General features: G+C 34.1%; 2 protein-coding genes across 2 annotated transcripts; one reads left to right on the top strand and one right to left on the bottom strand.

Annotated features, from left to right (window-relative positions):
- Window positions 1-1,790: 1,790 nt before the first annotated feature.
- Window positions 1,791-6,861, top strand: LOC102594080 (protein disulfide-isomerase-like). The gene is made up of 11 exons (XM_006343979.2): window positions 1,791-1,993; window positions 3,319-3,349; window positions 3,472-3,759; window positions 3,860-4,045; window positions 4,159-4,284; window positions 4,476-4,610; window positions 4,705-4,824; window positions 4,950-5,067; window positions 5,355-5,467; window positions 5,870-6,075; window positions 6,594-6,861. The coding sequence occupies exons 1-10, from the start codon at window positions 1,800-1,802 to the stop codon at window positions 6,071-6,073; spliced, it is 1,515 nt and encodes a 504-aa protein (XP_006344041.2). The 5' UTR covers window positions 1,791-1,799; the 3' UTR covers window positions 6,074-6,075; window positions 6,594-6,861.
- Window positions 6,862-19,606: 12,745 nt separating this feature from the next.
- On the bottom strand, window positions 19,607-23,091 carry LOC102595414 (probable LRR receptor-like serine/threonine-protein kinase At3g47570). The gene is made up of 3 exons (XM_015307159.1): window positions 22,200-23,091; window positions 20,140-22,128; window positions 19,607-20,050 (listed from the first exon to the last, which is right to left on the bottom strand). Exons 1-3 carry the CDS (start codon window positions 23,089-23,091, stop codon window positions 19,701-19,703), a joined length of 3,231 nt encoding a protein of 1,076 aa, XP_015162645.1. The 3' UTR covers window positions 19,607-19,700.
- Between the last annotated feature and the right edge of the window lie 3,115 nt (window positions 23,092-26,206).

Genomic DNA, 26,206 nt, shown 5'->3' on the forward strand with positions numbered 1-26,206 from the left:
TCAAACACAAATTGCTTTTTTTGTAAAGCATTTTTTTGAAAAGCTATTTTACAAAAAAGTGCTTTTAAAAATAAGCAATTTTTAACAGTAATGCTGTTGGGAGGCCAAAAGTGTTTTTTTTGAGAAAAAAACACTTATTTTGAGAAATTAAGTGTTTGGCAAATTATTAAAATTGCTTTTAAATGGAAGCAGAAACAATTTTTCTGCTGTTGGGAAGAAGCTAAAATTTTCTGCCTTTTAAAAATAGTAGAAGTAGAAATAGAAAATTTTAAGACTAAAATATCCCTTACATATATACATATTTATCAATATATCCTTTTTTAATTAATTAATATATCTCATAAGTTTGGTTGATTTTTATTTTTTATTTTTATATAATATTTTTTTTATGTTTATATTATTATTATTTATATATTATATTGTATATATTACTTTATGTATTATTTTACAGAATTAGAAATAAAAGTAATAACGAAACTTTTGTAGGATTAAAAAAGAGAAAAAATAACAATTAAAGATTTAGACCCTCCCAAAAAAGTAACAAATAACAAAATTTTCTTTTCTTAATTTACATATTCTTTTATTTTTATTTTAATATTTTAAAACTTCAGAGAATTATAACAAAAAAAATGATAATAGCTAAAGATTGAATCCAAAAAAATAGGTAACAAATAACAAAACGATTCCTCTTTTCAATATTTTTCAACAATATTTATCTATGTACAATATTGACTGAAAATTTGAATATGTACATTTTAAATAATTAAATTAAAAATATAATTAAAGTTTATGTATTAGATGTTTAAAATAATTTCTCTCTATAAAATTATCTTAATATTAATAGCACATTGATACTTGCCATTTTTCATAATTTGACTCTCAAAAACACTTTTTAAAGAAAATTAGCCAAACACAAATTGATTATCAAAAGTAATTTTCAAATGAATTTGCCAAACACAAATTGTTTTTTTTTTAAAACACTTTTCTAAAAAGTTATTTTAAAAACACGTTTCTACAAATAAGCAGTTTTTTTGCAGCAATGTCAAACAGGTTCTAAGTAACAAAACGAGCCAATAGTGCAAAATCGAGCCGACTTAACTAGCCTGCACTTTGACTGAGCCGAGCCGATTTTCGAGTTGGCTTGACTCTATGTACAAGCCTATGTGATACCGTTAGATTTAGCACAAATATTTATTAAAAAATAAAAACTTTTTAAATTTGTGGTTCGAAACCTTTCTTTACCATTTGTGTAACTATAACTATTTCATTAATGTAAAAATAATATTTTAATAAAAACATACTCCATAAATTGAGATAGAAGAAATATAAAATATAACAAAAATAATACCTCAAAAAGACCTATTAGAAATAAATCAAAATTATCATAAATTACAAAAAAGAAAAAGAAAAAAAAAGCTACCTTCAAATTGAGTTGTCACTAATTTAATGGATAGAATTCCATAAATATTTTCTCTAAGACTATAAATACTAACTTCTGACAAATTAAGGGACCAAAACTATTCAATGCATACTTAGGGGAATATTTTAAATCTATCCTCTAACATAAGGATTGATTTTTATAATTTTCTCTTAAAATTAGTACCAAAATGTATCCATACTTTAAATATGTGATTTTTAAGGCAAAAAAAAAAAACAACAAAAATTTCCTCAAATATTTTTCAAACTCCTACACGTATTGACACATATTTATAACCAATCCCCACTTTACACGTAATATTTACATGATGACATGGCACTCTAAACTTTTTCTTTATAAATAAAAAAATAAAATTGGAGCAATGAATCAAAAACATTGTGTCCAGACAAATATGGCAAAGAGTGGCATTTTGGTAATTGTTTCAGCTCTTGTTGTTCTTGCAGTTTGTGGTGTTTTTGCTGAGGAGAAGGAATATGTGTTGACTTTGGACCATACTAACCTCACTGAGACTGTTGCTAAGCACAACTTCATTGTTCTTGAATTCTATGCACCTTGGTAAGTAATCTGCTGTTTTTTTTAATTATTATTTTCTTGAAGAAAGTTCATTTTATTGCTGTTTTTTTTTGCTTGTTGAATCTGTATGTGCAGAATGTAATGAATGATTGGATGAAAGGGGTTTTGTTTTTGATATGTTCTTTTGTTATTTTAGTGAATTTTTGCTGTAATTTTTTGGTTTTCACAAGGTTTGTGAAGAATGCATCAAGATTAGTTCTTGAAAATTGACTTTGATTTGTCTTTAAAGGGTTTATCAAGGACCCCTTTTGCTCTACTTTTCTGTTCCTTTTATTTTTTTTTGAAGTTTTATCTTTTTGCTGGTTTCTATGGTTTTAGAAACTGTATGTGCAGAAGATAATCAATGACTGGTTCTTTTTCTTTTGGGGGATTTAAGGTTTTGTTCTGTAAAGGGGTTTTGTTTCTGATTTTTTTTTTTGTTTTCTGAATCTTTTGAGTAGTTGAGAGATTTCATGATTGGGTGTTTTCTTTGGGTTTAAGTTTTTTTTTTTCTTTTTTTTGTAAAAAGCTTGGTTCTTTGCTGTAATATTTGATTTACACATTGACTTGAATTTGTCTGAAAGGGGTTTTTCAAGGATCCTTTTGTTGATGGATGTATTTGGATTTGTGGACTGATTGAGGTTTTAAGGCTTTTCTGTAAAAAGCTTGTTCTTTTAATTCATGTTTGCTGCTTTTTCTTGGTTCTAGAATCTGGATTTGCTTGATGAGTTCTAGGTTATAAGGTTTTCCTGTAGAAACTTCTTTTTAATTAATTTGCTGCTTTTTTTTGGTTTTTAGAATCTCTATGTCCAGAATTTTACAAAATAAAAATAAATCTGGATTAGTTTTTGTGTTCTGTGTTACTGCAAGTTAATGGTTTTTTCATTTCTGTGACAGTCTGGTCAATTGGAATGTAAAATCTGTTTTGGTATTTTTGTGTATGTATTTGTATTTTTGTCAAGAGGCTCTGATCTGTGTTAATAAGTGATTCTTTAAGCCAAATAGTCTTGTTATGTGTAGTGGTGGATCCAATGTAATGGTACCAGGTTCATCTGAACCTAATAGTTTCGACTCGGAGCATAAATTTATATGAAAAAATTCACTAAAATTGCAATAAATAGTAGACATGAACCCATGAAAGAGATAGTGAGTCTATGTTGATGACATGCTTGAGATGGTTGTATTAACAGCTTACATTAGTTTCATTCTTTTCTATGGTATCAATTCCCATAGTTATACATTGTTGTCAAAATGCTTATTTAGTTATTCTTTGACATGAAAAACTTTGACTTTATGAGTAACTGATAGAGATATACTTGCAATTACAGGTGTGGACACTGTAAGAATCTTGCTCCTGAGGTACACTTTCTTCTATGAAGTGCTTAATGAAGGGGGGAAGATTGTTTTTCTCCGTCATTATGTTTTTCCTTGGCATTTTAAACCTATGCATCTGATTTATGGTAAATTATGTTTCTTTCCAGTATGAAAAAGCTGCCTCAGAGCTGAGTAGTCATGACCCTCCAATCGTTCTAGCTAAGTATGATGCAAGTGATGAAGCCAATAGAGAACTTTCAAAACAGTACGAGATCCAGGGTTTCCCAACTATTAAGATCTTGCGGGATGGAGGAAAGAAAGTTCAAGAATATAACGGTCCTCGTGAAGCAGCTGGTATTGTATCCTATTTGAAGAAACAAGTGGGTCCTGCATCTGCTGAAATCAAGTCGAAGGAGGATGCCACAAACCTTATTGATGAGAAAAGTATCTTTGTTGTAAGTGGTGATACTTTTGATTATTTCCTCATCATTATGGAAATTTATTCTCAGCATGCCATAGCTTCTTGCTGTCTAAAATCTGTTCATGTTTCTTTAGGTTGGTATATTTCCAGACCCCTCCGGAGAGAAATTTGAGAACTATTTAACACTAGCTGAAAAACTGCGAGGCGAGGTCGATTTTGCTCACACTGTTGATGCTAAACACCTCCCTCGGGGTGGACCAGTCAACAAGCCCACTCTTCGTCTTCTAAAGCCATTTGATGAACTCTTTGTTGATTTTGAGGTATTACAGTTATCTGTGTATAATTTTGTCTTTGATACTCATTGTATTATGGTTATGAGGCTCAACTCTTGTCCTATAGTATCTTTTAATTGGCCGTATGATTATACTTGCAGGACTTTGAAGTCGATGCAATGGAGAAGTTCATTTCAGAATCTAGTATTCCTATTGTTACTATTTTTGACAATGACCCAAACAACCATCCTTATGTTAACAAGTTCTTCGAAGGCACCAACGCCAAGGTACTTGATTCTTCGAGCTGTAATACTTCAATTTGACCTTATATTTCAACGTCAAGCAATTCTAGGATTTTCTCATGAATTTTACAGTTACAATTTGGTACCTGTATTATTTTGTTTTCATTTACTAATATTTGACAATTAAATTCAAATTAAGGTATTGATTGGTTATTTTGACATTTGCAAATCTACAGGCATTGCTATTTGTGAACTTTAGCTCTGATTTTGATGCTTTTAAGTCCAAGTACAACGATGTTGCTGTGCTTTACAAAGGGGATGGGGTGAGCTTTCTCTTGGGTGATGTTGAGGCTGGTCAAGGTGCTTTTGAGGTTGGTTAGAATTTTCAACTATCTGATTAGCTTTCATTTTATCCATGATCACATAAAAAGGCATTTTGAACATTCGTTTTATTTGGAATTGCAGTACTTCGGACTGAAGCCGGAACAGGCACCTGTGATCATCATAATGGACACTGAGGAACAGAAGTATGTCAAGGACCATGTGGAACCTGATGCCATTGCTGCTTATTTGAAGGATTACAAGGTGATGCATCCTCTTCTTTTTCTTTGATATATTTTGGAATAAAAGTGTTGTTAATTGTGAACAATATTCTGCACTGAAGGAAAGGCTTACTAACCTTTTTCCTCTTATTTTCCACATTGTTACAGGATGGAAAACTGAAGCCACATGTAAAGTCACAGCCCATCCCTGAAGTCAATGACGAACCTGTTAAGGTGGTTGTTAGGGATACCCTCCAGGATATGGTTTACAACTCGGGAAAAAACGGTGCGTGTCTGTCAATGTTTTAATCTTTATTCGATGTCTTGGTTGGGAAAGAGTCGTTTCTTTGTTGCACCATTTCGTGCTGCCTCTTTGGTATTTACTTGCATTGTTTACTGGTGTGTAAGGTTGTGATGAAGAGTTGGATGCTATAAATTAACTGATTGTGGAACTTAGAGTAAAAATAATACGTAGTAGGAGAAAGAGGGAGCAGTCATCACCTTATTTCCCGTGGGTTTGACTATTAACAATAATTGTGCTCTCCTAAATTATTATTCGTTTGGTCTGCTCAGTGTTGTTAGAGTTCTATGCACCTTGGTGTGGCCACTGCAAGAGTCTCGCTCCAATTTTGGATGAAGTGGCTGTATCATTTGAAAGCAATGCTGATGTTCTCATTGCAAAACTGGTAAGAACTTTTTCATAAACTAAACAAGGATATTTTGATGCATGTATCTACTTCATCCTTTGTTACATTAAGTAACGGCATAATAATCAGAAAGAATGTATAGAATTAGAATCGGGTTTTTAGCATAAAAATCAGAAAGAATGGAGTGGACATTTGATCTTTTATGTAATGGATTCTTTGTTCAAAAAATGATACGCAGAGAAGAGAAATTTTGTTTACTGATTTTTTAGTAGAAAACGTCTGTAAAGTGTATCAAAAAAGAAGGTTTGTATGGCTTAAACATGTGTGTAGATATCTACAAGAGATGAATGCATTAGCAGTTGGTTACTACCTGTAATGCACAGGACATGTATTAGTTGTGTTTGTCATTGGTCATTTCCTCATCTACTTCCTCATTTACAGGATGCAACTGCAAATGATCTCCCTAAAGGTGACTTCGACGTTCAGGGATTCCCTACCATGTACTTCAGATCCGCCTCTGGTAACTTGTCACAGTACAATGGTGAGAGAACAAAAGAGGCTATCATCGAATTTATCGAGAATAATCGTGACAAGCCTGCTCAGTCAGACTCTGCCAAAGTTGATTCAGCAAAGGATGAACTTTAGAGGTTTGATTCTCTTCCTTAAAGCATCAATTATGATATCTGCCATTATTGATAATGATAGTCAACAGAATTAGTGTCATGCTTGTTGAGTACAATCTCGTCCATGCTTTGGGAACTAAGGAAGGGAAGGAATTCCGAAAGAGGGAAAATGTTGAAGAAAGTATGAGAAATACTGTTTGATTTGGCTGAAAATAAGTATGTTTTAACATGACCAATGTTTTCCCTTGGTGGTGTCACAACTTTGAAAAAGAAAAGGGAAAACCTCCTATTCTTCATTTTTCTTCCTTTAGTTTCAAACTGAAGGTAAAAATGTAACAAATTTCTCTAGTCTCTTCATTTTTGTTTGAAGAACGCCACATTTATCCATCCACCTTAACTCTACCCCCAACCACCACAAAGAAATTTGAAGAACAACACGCCCATAAGCTTGCAAACTCTCCGTCTACGAATTTTTAGTATGATTTTCCTTTCATTCTTTGTGCTACAGTATTTGTAATGTAGATTGATCTTCTCTTGTTCAGGACTCTAGGAACATTGTGTACTGGTGGATTCAAGTTTTGTTGGAAGCATTGTGTTCTGGTGGATTCAACCTCCCACCCGGCCCTCTTTCCCGACTGCTGCTCTCCCAATGCACTCTTCGCTTCCTATGCTTCCCTTGTAGTTCTTGGAGCTTTTCAGCGCCAATAAAACGGTTGTATGTATCCATTTTGTGTATCGAATGTAGTTGGAATATTATGAGTTATTATCTATTGAGAAGTTCTCCAACTTTAGTATCAGCAGTTCTAGTTATCTTCTTGTCCCAGAATGCTTCTTCGAAGTTTACAGTTTCTTTGATGACAAGTTGCAACGTTTGTCTAATGGGTTTTGGCTGTAACATACCTTTGTTGCATAGCATAGTACAAGGGTGAATAGGTTAAAATCTCCGTAAACTATCATTATTTTGCGAGTTTCATACCTTTTAAATGTTGGATGAGAAGTCATAAAATGAGGTCAAATGGCACAATAAGTTCATGATAATTAAGTGACTTCTATGAAGAGTTTGAGTTGTTAGAATATGTGGACTAGGCCCTAATGTGTTCATCCACTAGACCAATAAATAACAATAGCCTTTAGTCAATGACGGTGATGGATTTAGAATTTTCATTAGGATGATTTGAAATATAAAAAGTAAGCATATGAAGAGGTCAAAGGAGTTCAATATATACGTAAAAATTAATTTTAACTTATATATGTTGGATGAGAAGTCATAAAATGAGGTCAAATGGCACAATAAGTTCATGATAATTAAGTGACTTCTATGAAGAGTTTGAGTTGTTAGAATATGTGGACTAGGCCCTAATGTGTTCATCCACTAGACCAATAAATAACAATAGCCTTTAGTCAATGACGGTGATGGATTTAGAATTTTCATTAGGATGATTTGAAATATAAAAAGTAAGCATATGAAGAGGTCAAAGGAGTTCAATATATACGTAAAAATTAATTTTAACTATATATAAGTGATGTAATTTTCTACTGAATACAAAGTTTGAAACCACATTGACTCTTGATAGCATAGGTCTATCACAAGTAAAATAGCCTTGCCATGTCTCTATCATTTATATTCTATGAGCTCAATTTATGTAAAAACAAGACTGGTTCATGCCTTTAAAGCTCAACAATCTCATGTTCAAATTTAAAAAGGCACAAGCACAATATAATTATAGCCCAAAATAGCGATACATGTTTCAGTAAGCACTTGCCCCATCTTATATTCTCGTTTCAAAATAAGTGCTACTTTAAAAATTCAAGACAAAATTAGCATGTTTTTGAAATGTACAAAAACTAAATTACAATAAAGTCGTAAAAAATATAGTTTTGAATTTATTTTTTCTCTTGTTTCATTCACATTTTTTCTTTTTATTTCTCATATTTTTACATTAAAGAATGATGGAAAACAATGAAATAAGAGTAAAAACTCAAAAAAAATAAGGGATAAGGGTCTGAAAAATACCCCAACTATGGTCGGATTTGCTGTTGCGATACTAAACTTTCATGAGGACCTATTACCTCCCTAGACTATTTAATACCGTACTTTTTACCCCCTGAACTATTTAATAGTGTATTTTATTACCTCCCTAGACTATTTAATACCGTATTTTAAACATATATATTTGCCCACGTGGACATAAAAAATAATGCAAAATTATAAATAGTAATGTGTCCACGTGGGCACATATATACCTTTAAAATACACTATTAAATAGTTCAGGGGGTAAAAAATACGGTATTAAATAGTCTAGGGAGGTAATAGGTCCTTATGAAAGTTTAGTATCGCAACAGCAAATCCGACCAAAGTTGGGGTATTTTTCAGACCTTTATCCCAAAAAATAAAATGAAATAAGAATTAACTCAAATGATGATAATTAAAGAAGTCCAAAAATAATTTACATGTGCAAATGGTCAAATATATATCTAAACTTGGCTAGAAGGATCATATATATTCCTACATAAAATTTATTATATATGAGTCACATTTATAATGATAAGGATCTATACGAGCTACTTTTATAACACTGATATATCATTTCTAGATGACAAAGTTGAGTTGACTAATGACAGGAAGAGCATGTGCTGACTTTGGACCAGTCTAACCTCACTGATAGTTTTGCTAAGCACAAGTTCATTGTCCTTAATTTTTATTCACCTGAGTAATTAATCCATTTTTCAAAGTTCATTTTTTATTGCTTATTTTTCTTTGAGAATCAATCATGGTTAGAAATAAAGGTTTTTTTCGCTGCGAATCAGGAGAAAGTTGTGCTATAGAATATGATTTTTTTCATTCATTTTCAATCGATCCAACTCACTAGAAAAATGTAGTATGGAAAACAGTTTCTCAATGAACCTTTTTCAATGAAAATTTTCAGTGGGAAAATAGTAATTTATTACTAGTGAATGCTTTTTTCTTCTTATTCTTTTGGGTTTAAGCTTCTTTAGTTTCAACGATTTGAAATATTTAATTTTATAAAAAATTCAAATATTTTTCAAAGTTATTTTAAGTAATCTTAGTCGATCTTTATAATTTTTAAATAATAAATATACTTCATATAATTATGTATATAATTAGTACATTTTACGAAATATTCGAAAATTATCTCAAAAAGATTTTATTTTTAATTAAATATCTTATTAAATTAGTTTAGTTTAAGTTGGCTTATATTTTTGAATTAATTAGTTTATATTTAGATTAATTATTTTATTTCGTTAAAATTAAGAAGCTCACTATTTAATCTTATCTAAATTCGTCTTGTTTAAGATGCGACCAAATTCGAATAATTATCTCAATTTGGTTATTTTTAATCCCAGTTGGCTATTTGGCCAAATCCTTAATTGCAAATGGAAAAATTACATAAGTGAAGGTCTTTTATTTAATAATTATCACTTTTAAGTATATTTTTAATTTATTACCATTTTTGCCAACTTTAGCAATACTTACTTAAGACAATTTTGTTCCTTTAAACTTAGCAAAAAGTGCTGCCATTCACAACTTTTAGCAATACTGTCATTCAGTCAAATTTTTATATATGGTTAAAAGAATAATGTTGACAAATATCGTAAATATTTTTTAAAAAGTGTACACGTAAGTGATTCTCCCTAAATTAAATGGGCCAAAGCCCATCCATTTTGTAGTTCTTTTGTTAGTTTAGGACATGTATGAGCCAAAGCCCAATAGATCTAAATTTGGGCAAGGGCCCAAATTTGAATTATTTATTTCTTTACTTCTTGATTTATTTGTTTATTGTATTAACAAACCCTTTATTTGATTTAGATTAATTTAATCAAATTCCCCAAAAGATGATTTATATTATTTATGTTAGTTTATTTTAATAAAATAATTATTTTTATCAACTCTTATACTTTTATTGAATATGTTTAGTCAAAACTTTTTATTTATTCTTCAATTAATTTTAAATAGTTTTCATGTTTTAATTGACCAAATTGGTTCAAATTATAATTTTTAAAAATGATTCAAATAAATTTTAATTAATCTAGTTTCTGTTAAAATTCTAATCACTTGTCGTTAATTCGAATGTTTCAATTAAGATCCCCTTTTCTTAAAAATAAAAAAATATTCTTTGTTTAACTATTTTTCAAGCTATTATTATAAATTATTTTTATAATCATTTTTCTAAAAAATAGTCAAAATATATTCTAACCAAGTCGTAGGATAACCGCGTGTTAGCGGACGCTTCAAATGGTTTAAAAACCTTCTTGAAGTGTAAATGAGAACCACTTACCCATTTTCTCTAGATTTTTAAAGACTTAATTTGTTAGAGTCTTTTTAAATTATTAGTTTTCTTAATTTCTTTAAAAAATTAAGTGGCGACTCTTTTCTAAGTATATTTCTCAAATTGTTTTATACTTAGATCATTTCAAAAGTGATTTTTTCTAAAGATAGTAAAACATACGGCATAACAATTGAAGAATATGGTGATGCAAAATGTATCACCGGGTCAAATGAAGTAAAATCCACAAGTGGGTATGTGTTTATACTCGGTGGAGGAGCAGTCTCTTGGAAATTATCTAAGCAGACATGTATCGCTCACTCTATAATGAAATTTGAATTTATTTCCTTAGATAAGGCTGGTGAAGAAGTTGAATGACTACAAAATTTCTTAGAGAATATTTCCTTCTGGCCCAAACATGTGGGACCTATATGCATACATTGTCAAGCAGCAATAGGTAGAGCAGAGAGTGTCATGTATAATGAGAAATCTCATCATATACGACGGAGACATAATACCGTAAGACAATTGTTCTCTAGTGGAATTATAACAATTGACTATGTAAAGTCAAGAGATAATGTATCAGATCCACTAACAAAAGGACTAGTGAGAGAGATAGTTAAAAGATCACCTAAGGGAATGGGTTTACGGCTTAGGACAAGTCATCATGGCAGTAACTCTATCTAGTAGACTAGAGATCCCAAGAGCTAGGTTCAAGGAGAAAATAAAGTTGTGACTGACGGTTCGACATTGTCAATAAACTCAATCTATTCTCATGATGAAGACATTGTTTAGGAACAAGGTTAAAACATTAAGATTTGTTAACAAGTTAATAAAGCTTAAATTTTTTAATGATTTGCTAAGTTTGGCAGATTTGACTAAATAATGTATTTACGCGATGACACGGTTAGAATTCACCTATGTGAGTGTGAAGTGTAAGCCGTTTCAAAGAGAATTATTGCAAAAATTATATTCTCTATACACTAATGAAACCAGGAGGTGTTCATGGCTGAAACGAACACAATCGTAAGAACCATAAATGGTAAAGTATTGATTGTGTGACATATGGTTGTCTAGGTATACACCAAAGCTCGACGGTTCAAAGATATCACATCTACCGATTGATCGAGTATATCCAACATATATTCACTACGGAAAGTTTAACGAAAAATCTACTTATCCAGATGCAATTGATTCTTGCTTGTAAAGTAGACACTTGTTCGTGCATTCCTTTACGTTATAACTATTTCCCACTTATGTGGGGGATTGTTGGGTATATAGTAAGAATTAATGGGAATGAAGGGAAGATGAAAAGAGGAATTTGAAGGATTCTCTTATGCTTTAGTAAGAAAAAGCATTTCTCCCTCATTAGTGGTGGAAAGAAAAGTTAAAGTGTCTAAATAGAGAAACAATTCTACTAGTTGTAAAAGGGTTGGAAAGAGGGATCCCTCACGCTGTTGTCGTCGTCGCTCGCGCGGCTTCTGCTTTGACTTTGGAAAATAATCGATCGAGAGATTATTTTTTGGACAAAGTTTGTTTTGTTTATTTAGTTAATTATTTATTTATTTAATTAAATTAAATTAAATTAAATGGCCGAAGCATTTTTAATTATTTAAATAATCAGCCGAAACGACCCAACCCAACTCGGATCCTGCGACCCTTGTTTTGAAACGTGTTCTCCATTTTATTTGAATTTTTCATCCTTGGAAATGATTGTTCTGAAAGGTTATAACTTTCAGGAACAACTATATGACCGTTCTGGAAGGTTGCAAACTTTCATGAATAGTCGTGTGGTTTCTGAGAGGTTGCAAACTTTTGGAAACAGTGCTTCTTGGCTATAAATATAAAGCAATGCTTGTCCGACTCCACAATCATTTTTTCTGCATTTGACTCTCCTTCTTTGCATTTGTTCAACCCATATATCAAGCCCTCAAGTCCAACAAACACATCGTCTTGGACATCAGTATCACCATTGTAACTACCTAAACAAAATCCATTTTCATCTCGGGAGACACCACTAAATTGCACTGCTGATTCTCCTTTCTGCTAATACCATATATATTCAGTTTAAACCAACCTGAAAAAAGAGGAATCGAATTGCATCTAACATGACGAGGCATACGGTAATGACCCACAAATTCTCTAAGTCACTCACTAATTTCATAACTTTGCTTACCAGTTACCACAAGTTAACAGTCTGGTTTCAACATATGTGCAAGACAAAAAGTTAAAAGTTACATCTTAGGATAACGACAACTGAAAATCACATTTCATAATAAATTGAAATTTCAATAGTTAATCAATACACCCAAAATACCTTTGCATATCAAAGCAATAATATCTCGGTTTGCCAATGTCTATGTCGAAGTTGGCATCCACACCAAAGAAATGCCAGGCAACGTCTAATTGCGCCAGCCTAGGGTCTGATTGGGTGCACTACTGGCGCATCTAGCAAGCTCTCCATTTACTGGGGTCTGATTGAGCGCACGACTGGTGCGTCACACCAGACCTTTATTTACTGGGGTTCTGATTGGGCCCACTACTGGTGTGCGACAATAGACCTCCATTTATTGGGGGTCTGATTGGGCGCGCCGCCCCAGCCCATGAGAAATACTGACAATGCACAAGTTATTGCATGAGAAAATGATGATTTTGTAAAGTAGAAGAAGAGATACTTATAACAACAATATCCATGGAGAAAGCTCAATATGAATTTTTTAAACTCAACAATGGAGAAAACAAACTCAATATCAAACAATATCCATGGAGAAACCAAAGTTTGTTGAGCGAGTGACAGAGAGTGAGTAGTGCGTGGCCTTTGTCTATAGGTTAGGCTTCTATAGGGTAGGCTGTCAGATGGCACTGAAATATTTCCTGCATGACAAAAATAATTAATGCCATGTTTTACAATTTATATTCACTAAAATTAAGTCTACTTTCGATTGGTATAAACAATCGAATTTTATGTAGTTTTTACATTTTTTTTACTTAATAAATACATTTAAAATGCTTACATATATGACAACACATTTATTTAATAAATTAGGCTAGGATAAACGGATAGGCAGTGTCACATTGGTGTTGTGACCATTTGTGTGATGGTTGACAAGAGTAGTAACATCAATTTATTTGGACACCAATTTTCAACTACACAAACATTATAAAAAAACATGAAATTACCTATGATAATTTCTAGCTGCTAATCCATCACTAAAAAACTAGCTAACTCCTTTTTTTTTAATTCATCGCTAAATGAGATTAACATAAAAAATTTATTATTAGCTACGAAATTTTCTTCATTGCTAATTTTTTTAATTTTCTAGCCGGGATGTGTACACTACAATGATGTTCATCAATCAATTTTGTTTATTGTTTTGTCCCTCTTGATATCGACCCCGAGTCATTTCTGATTGGATCTTGAAATTGGTTTCGAGTTTTGAGTGAGAAGTTGTGAATTGTGGAAAATTTAAAGTTTTGAAAGGCTAAAGTTGTTAAAAAGTGGTTTTCGGTGTCTTTTGGAGTTTCGAGTCTTGGATTGGAATTCCATCGATTCCATTAGTTTCGGAATGTGGAAATTGGTTTAAAAGAGTTGTTGATTTCAGATTCAGAATCTTTTTGTGGATTTGAGGTCCTAAGTTGAAAATTGTTGAGATTTTAGCCTTTGAGTTGACTTTCGTCAACATTCAGGGTTTGGATGGTTGGATCGGATTTCCTAAAGTTTCGTTGGATTCAAGGGATGATTTTAGGTGTAGAGGAGGTCTTGGTTGAATTTTCAGAGATCCCGAGCTTGATTTAGCCTCTTTAGGCGTTATGTTTACTTCTTGTGATTTTCACGGGTTTTGGCTTAAGGAGACCTCAAATTCATGTTTCGATGATTCCATTGAGTCCGGAATGTCGAGTTTAGTCAAGTAGCTAGCATATCTGATTTGTGCCTAGAACTAATTACCAAAATCATTAATCAATATCACCTTAATTATGGTTTTTCTTTGTACGTTTATTTTGTTATCGAATTCAATCTTTTTACCATTTGTTTATTGCGTTTGACAGATTTGACTTTATTGATGGGAGTTCTTTACTTTTTAAAATATTGGTTGGTATTATATGTCCCTATTATTTTATTTTAAGAATGATATACACTGTTTATGGATAATACAAGTTGTATCGATTGTTTTAAGGGAGCTTACGTAAATCCAACTATTTTAGGAACTAGTTACTTAAATCCATTCTAGTTTGTAATTATTACATATCTTACTAGATTTTGGTACTTTCAGGTACGTCCAGATACATGGGGTCAAAATTATGTGTAATTTGTTCTAGATACAATGTATTCAAGTAGATTCACATGTATCTGAGATACATAACAAATCTCTCTCGCCTCTTTCCCATCTCACTCGTATCCGAAATACATGCGAATCACACCAGATACATACAAATACATGTAGTCCCTCTTGAACGGCAAATGAATAGTTTTATATTATATTCCACCGGTATTCTAATAATAGGGATAATAAACATTGTTGTCATTTTAGATGGATTCTATAGTAAGTTCACCCATTCTCCCACAAGAATGAAAACCACATAGTTTTTGACATAGAGAATTTTGTTTTACTGATAGGACACCGTGTCAATAATTGCATTCATACTCATTTAAATGGGGGTTGCAAAATTGTCCGGACATCCTAACAACTTGTATTTTTGATCTAATTCTTAGTAGATGACCTTACTTAACATATCATATCATATTATTGGTTCAAAAAGAACATGGTCAACATTAGCATATAACTGATTAAATCACTTGTCAACTCAGACAATTTGTTCTAACAAATTAAAATGCTTTCAGCTGTCAAAATTCATTCGGAACCAAGAAAATAAAAGCGCAAACAAACAGAAATACCAACTATCCTTCTTTTTTCTTCAGCCGCATGTTTACAATATTTGCTTGTGATCCTCATTAATTTTAGCCCTGATCATTCGTTATCCCTTTACCGTTTAGACTTTGTACACCCGTTTTAGTAAGGGTATCTTGTAATTGATGAAGCAACTTAATGTGTGTATGAGTAAGGGTATCTTCTAATTGCTGAAGCAACTCCAAATGAAAGTGAATACAAAGGGGAAATGCATTAGAGTGTTGCTGGCGACACTTTTCTTCTTATTGAGCTAACAACTAAAAAGTTCACACAACTTCCCTTAGCTAACAGAAAGTTATTGAAAATGGATAGCGTGAACCTAAGACTGACAAAGCTATATCCCATTCTAATTAAGTTGTTGTCTTAAAGAGAAGAAGAAATCACTAGTGATCAGAGAAATATATAGGAGATGCTTTATTTCTTTGATTTTGCCATTTCATATACTATCGAAATATGTACCGGGCAACTCTTTCAGCAATCAAGCGAAACGACCGTCTGAGTCTCTACATCCATGTGTATCAAACTGTAGAAGATAAGTGTATCACAGAATTTCACGGTGTTCAATTAGTATGTATAGTAGGAAAACAGTGCAGCAGCCAAGATTTGCTGATATTTTTTTTTGACAGCAACTGGTCAATATATTTTTCCTGATCGTTGTGTCCATAATTGCCATGATTTGTGGCCCGTCAACTATAGCCAAACTAACTTTCTAATCATCAGATATTTATATTACCAAGCTGGACCTGAAGGTTAATTCGAAAAATAAAGAAAACAAATGTGCATCTTTTAAAGCGTGTGTTTTTAAATTTGTTTTCCCAGTAAAAGAATACGAAATTGGTGAGAATAAATAGGTGAGAAGAAGCAGGGGAAAAACGGGGAGTTAGTGTGAAGTTCTGGAAGCGATTTGGATAGTTGGTAGAAATTTGTAGTGGTGTTGGGGCATAGCTTTAAAGACAGGGGAGGAGAGTGTTGGCAGAACACATTTGTGGCGGTGTGGGTGTGTTGGACAAAAGGATAAAGAACGAACTTTGTAAAATTTGTATACAATGCAATTGATAGATTAAAAAAAATCCATTGGAATAGAAATAATCAGTAAAACAGTAGGTAGCAGGGCACATAAATTAATCACCAAAGCACGGATGTACAAATGGGTGAATTTCAAAAGAGTGCATCAATGGATCGTTACAGGAACACCAAATGTGTAGTTATGTTTGCTGAAAACAACGGACAAACCATCAGGCAAAATTGTGGCTGCACAAATTTAAAGATAGAGAGTGAGAGTCTGAGAGACCGTTTATTGCATTTGTATCTGTGGAATCTTCTATGCCATTGATAGCTTCAATTTCAAGCAATCGTTTGTTGGGAATAAGAACAAAGAGTTGGTGCAATGGTCTCTTTTTATCGGAAGTTATGTGTTATTGTGATGTCTGAATATCATATCAATTATTGGATTATTAAGTATAAAGCGACATTGTTGGGAAGATGGTGGGGGCGGAAGTTGAGTGAGGAGCATACCTGATGAGCGGTGTACGTTGGTGGAGCCGTGGAGAACGCCGGGGAAGGACATGGAAGATGGTGGGCAGGAAGAGGGAGATAAAGCGGGAAAAGGAAGTAGTCGGGGGAAGACGAATAGGTGGTGAGTTTATTTATGGTGGCGGCTGTTGGTAAGAGGCACGGCGTTTGTCAAGAGCTGGTAGGTATGAAGCGAAGTGACGCTTGAGTGTGGATGTTGTGGTGCGAGGGCAAGGGTATTTTTGTCTTTGTATAAATAAAAAAGAATTTCTGGCTACGTCACCGGGTTGAAGGTTTTCTTTTATATATGATAGGGTTTTCTGGCTACGTCACCGGGGAAACAAATTCCTGAATTTAAAATTGCAAGACAGCTGGAGAACTCAAAAATCTATCTTTACCGCTTAGACAAAATAAATGCTGAGTGGTTTCGTAAGTTGAGGAAGTTTCTATCAAAGTCGACGGGGGCCTCTTGGTCTCAAGTTTCGATTCGTTTTAAAGAATGCACTGAGATTAAAATGGAACATCTGCAACAACACTATAGAGTTGGTGCTACGACCCAGGTGGATGTTTTAGAAGTGAACGTTCTATTTCAGTATATGGAGTGCTCTTCGTTTGTGGATGCTTTGTTATGGAGCTGTCTGCCTAAGAGACTCAACCTGCAACCAAGACTAAATCTGTTTACAGTTTTCAGTGATCGTTTGATGTATATGAAGAATTCTACAATCAGACCTTGGCATAGTCAATTAAAAGAAACAAAAGCTTTTGATGAAAATAATCAGTTGCTGCAACTTGGAAGTGAGCAGCTTACAGAAAGTGTCCTGCCCTCATGGGGGAGCGAGAGGAGGGGGGGCGAGAGAGCTTATTTTATACTAGATTGGTGCAGTTAAGTAGTCTCTATTTCAATTTGAATGCACTTATGCATTTCTAAATGTTGTCAGGTTGGATTTTTTTTTGCTTACCACATCTCGCGTGTTATGACGTATACATGACATGTTATGAGTCTTTTTTTTTTTTTTTTTTTTGCATAGTTCAATCGAGATTTGTTACAGTAGAACCGAGCTCGAGCATGGTATATTTCTCTTTTTCCCTTCTTCTGAGATGCTCATAAGGACTTTGAGGGCGTTTTTATTTCTCAATTATCCTACTAACAGAACAACTTAGAGTATATAGACCAGTTTTTGTATCACAAAACGGTACTTTGTACTTTCCTTTCAATGACTTTGGAATTTCACCACCAATATAGTTTGTCAAATGAATCTGGAATAGGCCCCTCTAGTCTATTATGTGCGACAGAAAGATTCGTCAATCACCTAGAGTGCTAGGAATCTTACCAGAAAAATTATTTTTTACAGATCAATGAGTGTTGCAGCCTTTAAATTTCCAATCTCAAGGGGTATTTTCCCACTTAATAAGTTGGATGAAATATTGAATTCTATGAGATCGCGAAGCTTTCAGTCAATATTGAATTCAGCATGCTGTAACCTAGATAAAGATACCTCAAACTGGTAACGTTTCCTAAGCATGGTGGCACGGAACTTGAAAGTTGATTTCCTAACAAGTATAATGCACCTAGCTAGATTCTTCAAATTGCAGATAGCATCTGGTGTTGCAGTGACAAAACGAGTAAGCTCATCCTGGGATAATGCCAGACATTGTAGTTTCTTAAGATTATCTAGGTAGTTGCTTGGTAGGTAAAGCCCTTCCAAGTTAGGAAGATGATCACATATAGTTTTTGGAAGCTTTACAGTATGATTGTGCATTGTAGTAATATTGAAGATTGATGGTGGTATAGAGCCAGTTAGCTTATTATTAACTTGCAGGTCTAGGATAGTCAGGTAACCAAGATCACCGATTTCCCGAGGGATAAAATTGTTCTGTATTCTCAACACTTCTAGTTTTGTCAGATTGGAAAGGGAAGATGGAATTTCCCCTGAAAATTGGTTGCTCGAGAAGCGTAGGTTTGATAACAAACTTAACAATGATGGAATGGATCCAGTAAAGTTATTACTTGTGATACTTATCAATTTCAACCTCTGCAAATGAGCCAGCTCTAGTGGAAAGCGTTGTAACTTATGTTGAGGGAAACAAGAAATGAGAGGTTTCCAATGTGTGGTACCATGAAGTTGCATGCTAGAAATGTCTAAAGCAGTGACTCGTGATAGAAAACTTAAAGAAGAAGATTATGAGAAATTTTCTCCACTGTGTTATGTATCTATACAACTATTTCTAGATAAAAGAAATAAACAAATGAAGTTAATTTCTGTACTATTCTAACAATAATATTCCCTTCTATGTGTGTATGTGGCATCAGAAAGTCTATTCTTACGTTAGGGCCAAATCTGTTGTTTGTATTTTATGCCTAGCCTTGGGCCTTTTATCATGTGGTCCTTTAGTGAGATCAATAATTTATAATAGGAAATTATTTCATGCCTTTTTACTAGAGATACATCTTCTTGACTTGCGCTCTATCTTTCTCAATCTTAACAGCACACATCCAACAGCCAATGCGAGGAGTGATCCAATCTCTAACAGAATATATAACCCTATAAGAACTCTTTTTCTTCTTGACTGACGATCTAAGTGCACCTGATACAAAGGACAAACTTGAAGAATCTGTTTCATAGTCATATGTTTTACAGTCTTCTAGTCTATTTATCGTGTACCAGGAAGTTCAATTGAGTTGTAATCTGAATTTTGTTGAGGCGCATTGATTTAGTGAAGATTGGAAGAAATCATTGTAGATAATGGGAAGAATTCTCAAAGTTATGCAAATACAAAAAGAAAGTCTTGTGTTGAGCATTTCAAATCTCATTTTCAACTTCCATATATCAAGAAAACGAGTTTCTTCCCACAACCAAGATAAAATACACTTAAATTCTTGTGCGAAATTGAATAACATACAAGAGAAGACTGGTAACTAAATAACATACAAGTCCGATTCCACCTAGTGCCGACTACTAACAAGCTGGACCCTTATCTTTTTGAGTGTTGAAAGAGCATCTTTCATGCTAATTCTTGCATCAGGTCTCACTAAAGTGCAGTTCAAAGCTAATTCCATGATAGATGACAGACATTGCATCTTTGCGGAAATTTGTTCATCTCCTGTCAGTACCAAATTAGAATCCACCACCTTGTGAAGTTCACCCGGAAAGGAATCACTAATCCAACGTTGTATGCTCAAGTCTCCAGTAAATATTTCATCACTTGGTCTTATTCGTGTGAACATCTCCATCATCAGGATGCCAAAACTATAAACATCACAACTCGTGGATACTATGCCATCTTGTCCATACTCTGCAATCATGGTCAAAAATTTATACCTAGGGGAAGGAATTGTTTTGAGTATTTATATGATATGAGAACTTTAAAAAGTCTTAATATACCTGGAGCAATATATCCAATGGTTGCAATTGTCCTTGTCTGAACAAAAGCCTCCCCTGCACCTAACATTTTTGCAATGCCAAAATCACTTACATGAGCAACCATTTCTTGATCTAGCAAGACATTGCTTGGCTTCAAGTCACAATGCACCACAGGTGTTGAATAGCCATTGTGAAGATAGTCCATTGCAGATGCAACATCTATCATTATAGCCAGTCTCTGCAATAAGTTCAAGAACAAGTTGTGAGAGTATAACCATTTGTCAAGTGTCCCGTTGGGCATGTATTCCAACACTAGGGCCTTGAAATCAAGATTGGAGCAGCTGGTGATGACTTTGGTCAGATTTCTGTGGCGAAGGTTCCGGAGTACCTCACATTCTATGTCAAAGCTTTTGAATGCACCCTCCAATTGCACATTGAATACCTTTGCTGCAAAAATGATACCATCCTTAAGTATCCCTTTATAAACCATGCTGAAACTCCCATTACCAAGCAAGTTGGTTTCGTTGAATCCTTCTGTTGCCTGTTCAAGTTCATAATATGAAATTCTTTCATGCCCTTTTACGAGAGACACATCCTTTTGACTTGCATTCTTCTTTGTGTTTCTCAATCTTAACACCACAATTCCAACAGTCAACATGAAGAGTGATCCAATCCCTAATAGAATATATAAACCTGCGAGCACTTTTTTTCTTCTTGATTTCTTTGTAGATTTGGTTAGGCATGGTTTTACATTAAATCGGGAGTCACCACAAAGTGCATCATTGGACAAGAAAGACTGACTGGTGACATTTGCAAAGGGACCACCAGTGGGAATTTCTCCATTGAGTTCATTGAATGACATATTTAGGTACTGGAGATACACAAGAGATTCTAATGGCTTTGGAATTTTACCACTAAGATTGTTATAGGACAAATCCAAGTACTCCAAGGACAACATTTTGCCAAATGATTCTGGAATAGGCCCCTCTAATCTATTATGTGCTAGAGAAAGATTAATCAATTTATCTATACTCCCTAGAGTACTAGGAATCTTACCAGAAAAATAATTATTTGACAGATCAACGTGTGTTGCAGCCTTCAAGTTTCCGCTCTCCAGTGGAATTTCCCCACTAAATAAATTGGATGACACATCGAATACTATGAGATCTTGAAGGTTCCCCAAGTTTGAAGGTAATCTAGAATCCAGTTTGTTGTTAGCTAGGTAAAGTTCCCTCAAACTGGTCATGTTACCTAAGCATGAGGGCACTGAACCAGAAAATTGATTATCTGACAAGAGTAATGCACCTAGATTCTTTAAGCTGCAGATAACATGTGGTATGGCTCCTTCTATCTTGTTGCTTTGTAGGGAGAGTTGTTGAAGGTTCAGCATGGCTTGCACAGATTTTGGAATATGGCCTGTTAACTCATTATTATCCAGACTCATCCTTGTAACTCTAGTAAGATTACTAATTTGTTTCGGAATGACACCCTTCAGTTTACAACCATCAGCTACAAAAATTTGCAAGGAGTTTGAGAAATTACCAACAGATGCAGGTAAAACACCATCCAACGGATTACCAGATAACGTGAGTACTCTTAGATTCCTGCAGTTTGTCAATGATGCAAGGAAGCTCAATGTTGAATCGCTGACAAAATTATCCCCCCACAAGTTAAGAATCTCAAGGTATTCTAAGTTACCAAGTGATTTAGGAATGAGACCTGTGAAACTGTTGTTGGAGAGGTCTAACATTGTGAGTCTTGAAGAATTTGAGATTGAAGCAGAGATAAAACCACTTAGATTATTTCCTCCACAAAAGAATACTTCTAGGTTGGGCATTCCACGACCTAAATCTGAAGGTAGAATACCTGAAAGCTTGTTTTGTCCAAAATCTATAATCTGCAGTGCTGACATGTTGAAAATGCTGTCAGGGATAGAGCCAGTAAGTTCATTCAGTGATAATACTAATGTTTGTAGTTTCTTAAGATCACCTAGCTCCATTGGTATCTCTCCTGTCAATTTTGGAGAAATATATGAGTACAAGTTTGGCGGAAAAGAGAAAAGGAAGAAAATTTGATACTACCTTCCAAATGCAGATCCATAAGATATAGTCCTGTAAGAGTTGTTAAGTTGGCTAGCTCTCTTGGTACAGTTCCAGCAATCTCATTTTCAGTCAATTCCAATATTTGAAGCTTTCTGCATTTCTCCAGGTTTGGTGGAATAACTCCATCTAGGGAGTTTCTACCGAGGTAAAGTCCTTCCAAGTCTGGAAGATGATCACATATAGTTATTGGAAGCTTTCCAGTAAAATTGTTGCCGCTAAGAGCAATCACTTGCATTGTAGTAATGTCAAAGATTGATGGTGGTATAGAGCCGCTAAGCTGATTATATTGCAGGTTTAGGACAATCAAGTAACGAAGATCACCAAGTTCCTGAGGGATCTCTCCTTCGAAAAAATTACTCTGTATTGACAACACTTGCAGTTTTGTCAGATTGGAAAGAGAGGATGGAATTTTACCCGAAAATTGGTTATTCGATAGGTACAAAAAGCGTAGGTTTGGTAACAAACTTAAAAATGATGGAATGGCTCCGGTGAAGTTATTGTTTTTGGCATAAAAGAATTTCAACCTCTGCAAATGAGCCAACTCTTGTGGCAAATCTCCATGGAAAGTGTTGTTATTTATATTGAGGGAAACGAGAAATGAGAGGTTTCCAAGGTGTGGAGGAATGGTACCATGAAGTTGCATGCTAGAAATGTTTAAAGCAGTGACTCGATGGTGACGGGAGCTACAAGTGATACCAATCCAGCTGCAAACCGGGACGGAAGAAGACCAGTTGCTTGCTAAGATATTGTTAGAATGAGAAGAAATGTGTGATTTAAGTGCAAGAAGAGAAGCTTCATCAGTGCTAATATTAGCAAGTAAAGTATTGGCATGTAGTAGAATGAAAAAGAGAAGAATGAAACTTCTGCCCATAATTAAGCCAAGAAGGTTTCTCAGAATAGATAATGCAAAGGAATGACATTAGAAGATATATTTAATCATATCAAATTCAATTCAGTCAACATTTAGGAAGTGTTTTTTGGTTCAGAATTTTTAGTTCAACAAGCTGTATTAGTCAAAGTCTCACAGCACTCAAAAGTCTCTGTATATTTTTCTTTTCTGTGGAAGAGAGTGAATTGAAATAAAGAAAAATAAGATTTTTATTTCATAGAATTCCAAATTCATAGAATTTTTTTTCTATTTCTTTGACTTAAAAAATATATATCTTAGAAAAGTCTCTCTATCGTTACTTATCATCTTGAGAAATAAATGAAATGACGAAAAGTCTCAACGACTTGGCGTTATCTCATTGTCACCTTTTTTCTTTTCTCATTTTTGATCGAGAGTCGAAAGTTGGAGAGAAAATTCTTTAAATGTAACAAAGATGTGTGCTGTTGTATATTTGTTAAACTAGTTTCTGGACGTCACACGTGTGTCTCATGCAATATGTTTAAATTTGTTAGAACGATTAAAATTCAATGAAAACATGTGTGTAATGAGTACTAAAATGCAACAATCTCAAATAAATGTTATGATAATAATTATAGAAAATTAAATTAAAGAAGACTAATAGAGAAATATATAAAAAAAAATAAACTGTTAGTCTGCACGACCTAATAATTTACGGATTTTAACTTTTCATCTAAGTGTGAAACTGGTTGCGTAACGTGTTCCAGCAAAGCAGTAAGGACAGTAAGTAAAAATACAGTATTTTTACGTGGAAAACACTCTGCTCAAAAGGTGTAAAAAACAATGACCTGTACCCCTACAGGATTTAACTTCACCTTCACTAAATCACTGAGCCTCCACAGAAAACAGATTACAAGCCTATGTAACCTAAGGAATTACGAACGATAATTCCCAAACTTCAACACAAACCTCCCAAGGTAGGTGTTCCCAACTCTTTAAGTCATCACAACCTAAAGACAACTAACCTAATTTAGTTTATAACTCACTGAACTAAGATTACATCAAGACTTAATCACAAAGAAAAACTCATAACACATAAACTCTGTAAAAGGACCAGGTTCTTCGATGTGTTGCTTCTATGTGTTCCTTCAGTTCGTTGGTAACACTTGCGAAGTCAATTTTTCAATTTCACTTTTTGCTCTGTCAGTGCACAATTATTCTGGATGACTTCACTTCTATTTAAGCACAATTCTTCATAGAGTTATTGTTCACTTCTGTCACGCCCCGAGCCTACACCCTGGGCGGGACCGGCACTCGGAGACCATTTTGATATAGGAAGCTAATGATACAACGTTTTACCTCACGTTGCCTGAGGACCATCCTATACCTTGTCTTGATATAGGAAGCTAATGATACAACGTTTTACCTCACGTTGCCTGAGGACCATCCTATACCTTGTCTTGATATAGGAAGCTAATGATACAACGTTTTACCTCACGTTGCCTGAGGACCATCCTATACCTTGTCTTGATATAGGAAGCTAATGATACAACGTTTTACCTCACGTTGCCTGAGGACCATCCTATACCTTGTCTTGATATAGGAAGCTAATGATACAACGTTTTACCTCACGTTGCCTGAGGACCATCCTATACCTTGTCTTGATATAGGAAGCTAATGATACAACGTTTTACCTCACGTTGCCTGAGGACCATCCTATACCTTGTCTTGATATAGGAAGCTAATGATACAACGTTTTACCTCACGTTGCCTGAGGACCATCCTATACCTTGTCTTGATATAGGAAGCTAATGATACAACGTTTTACCTCACGTTGCCTGAGGACCATCCTATACCTTGTCTTGATATAGGAAGCTAATGATACAACGTTTTACCTCACGTTGCCTGAGGACCATCCTATACCTGGTCTTGATATATGAAGCTAACTTTACTAAGTGGATCCACTAGCTTAACTTTACGGGTTCATCTAAAAAGTATGACCCGTTAACTCCCATGTTGGCTACATGGTTCTTATGGAGAGTTGAGTTTAATATGAACTCGCGTCTCCAAATCGGTGCTCGATACTACTCCCAAAATGCTTTTGACTCATAAGTGTTTCAAACACGTCTTTCTTTAAATGAGATAATTACTCAAAATCTAGCCCAAAGGCTCTTTTGGAAACATAGTTCCTTTTTCTTGAAAACTCTTTCTAAAAAGAACATCTCAAAACCATATTTTTAATATGATCATTGATGACTCGGGATATTCATACTGCTTAAACATTGATGGTATATCTAGAGACCATACTGTTTAATCATTGATGACATACTCGATTTGCCATACTAATCATGTTTTAGAAACTCTTTTGCAAAACTCATCTTTTCTCAAAAAGAGATAGTACTCAAACTTCTCAAAACTCTTTTGGAAATCTCAGTTTCCTCTCATCTTAAATGTGAAAACATTTATAAACTTCTTTGGGAATACTTAGTTCCCTAATAGCTTTTGAGAAATGAACTCAACTTACACTCTTGACTTAACTTGAGTCTTGAGACTCTTTACTTAGCTTGAAACTCTAAGCTCTTTGCTTGACTTGAAACTTGAGTCTAAAAATGAAGTTAAAACGTTCAATAAGACTCTTGAAAAGCTTGGAAGACTTGCTTGAACTTACTTCTTAACTCTTGACTTTCCTTGACTTCTAACTCTACTTGACTTCTCACTCTCCTTGAATTGAATTATGAATTCAAGGACTTGATTGATGTTTGGAAGGACCTCATGATATTTAGGAATGATTTAGGAATGATTTGGGACAGCCAAACTTAAGAAAATCTTCGAACATAATTTCTGAAAACAGTGGAGTCCGCGTCCTGTCCGCGACGTGGAGAAGATTTTTGTTCACAGAGGGAACAAGTCCGCGACGCGGACGTGCTCCTCGCAACTGCCCGACTTTCTCCTTCACGTCTCCAACTCTAAATCCTCTAACCTCAAAGGTTCCAGCCCCAATCACTTAGAACCATAAGATCCCTCAACATTCAATAGAATACCATTCAAAAACACAATCCAATCATGTCCCACAACCAACAATAAGTCCAACAACAACAACAACTAACAAATTTAACAACTTTAACAACTTTAACAACTT

The sequence above is a fragment of the Solanum tuberosum genome, unplaced genomic scaffold (genome assembly GCF_000226075.1).
Source record: "Solanum tuberosum cultivar DM 1-3 516 R44 unplaced genomic scaffold, SolTub_3.0 scf00052, whole genome shotgun sequence".
NCBI lineage: Eukaryota > Viridiplantae > Streptophyta > Magnoliopsida > Solanales > Solanaceae > Solanum > Solanum tuberosum.

Coding starts and splice junctions, on each gene's coding strand:
- LOC102594080 (XM_006343979.2), top strand. CDS start 1,800: ATGAATCAAAAACATTGTGTCCAGACAAATATGGCAAAGAGTGGCATT. Junction 3,760..3,859: donor ATGAGAAAAGTATCTTTGTT/GTAAGTGGTGAT, acceptor ATGTTTCTTTAG/GTTGGTATATTTCCAGACCC. Junction 4,611..4,704: donor CTGGTCAAGGTGCTTTTGAG/GTTGGTTAGAAT, acceptor TTGGAATTGCAG/TACTTCGGACTGAAGCCGGA.
- LOC102595414 (XM_015307159.1), bottom strand. CDS start 23,091: ATGGGCAGAAGTTTCATTCTTCTCTTTTTCATTCTACTACATGCCAAT. Junction 22,129..22,199: donor TATGGATCTGCATTTGGAAG/GTAGTATCAAAT, acceptor CAAAATTGACAG/GAGAGATACCAATGGAGCTA. Junction 20,051..20,139: donor CATTGGATATATTGCTCCAG/GTATATTAAGAC, acceptor CCATGATTGCAG/AGTATGGACAAGATGGCATA.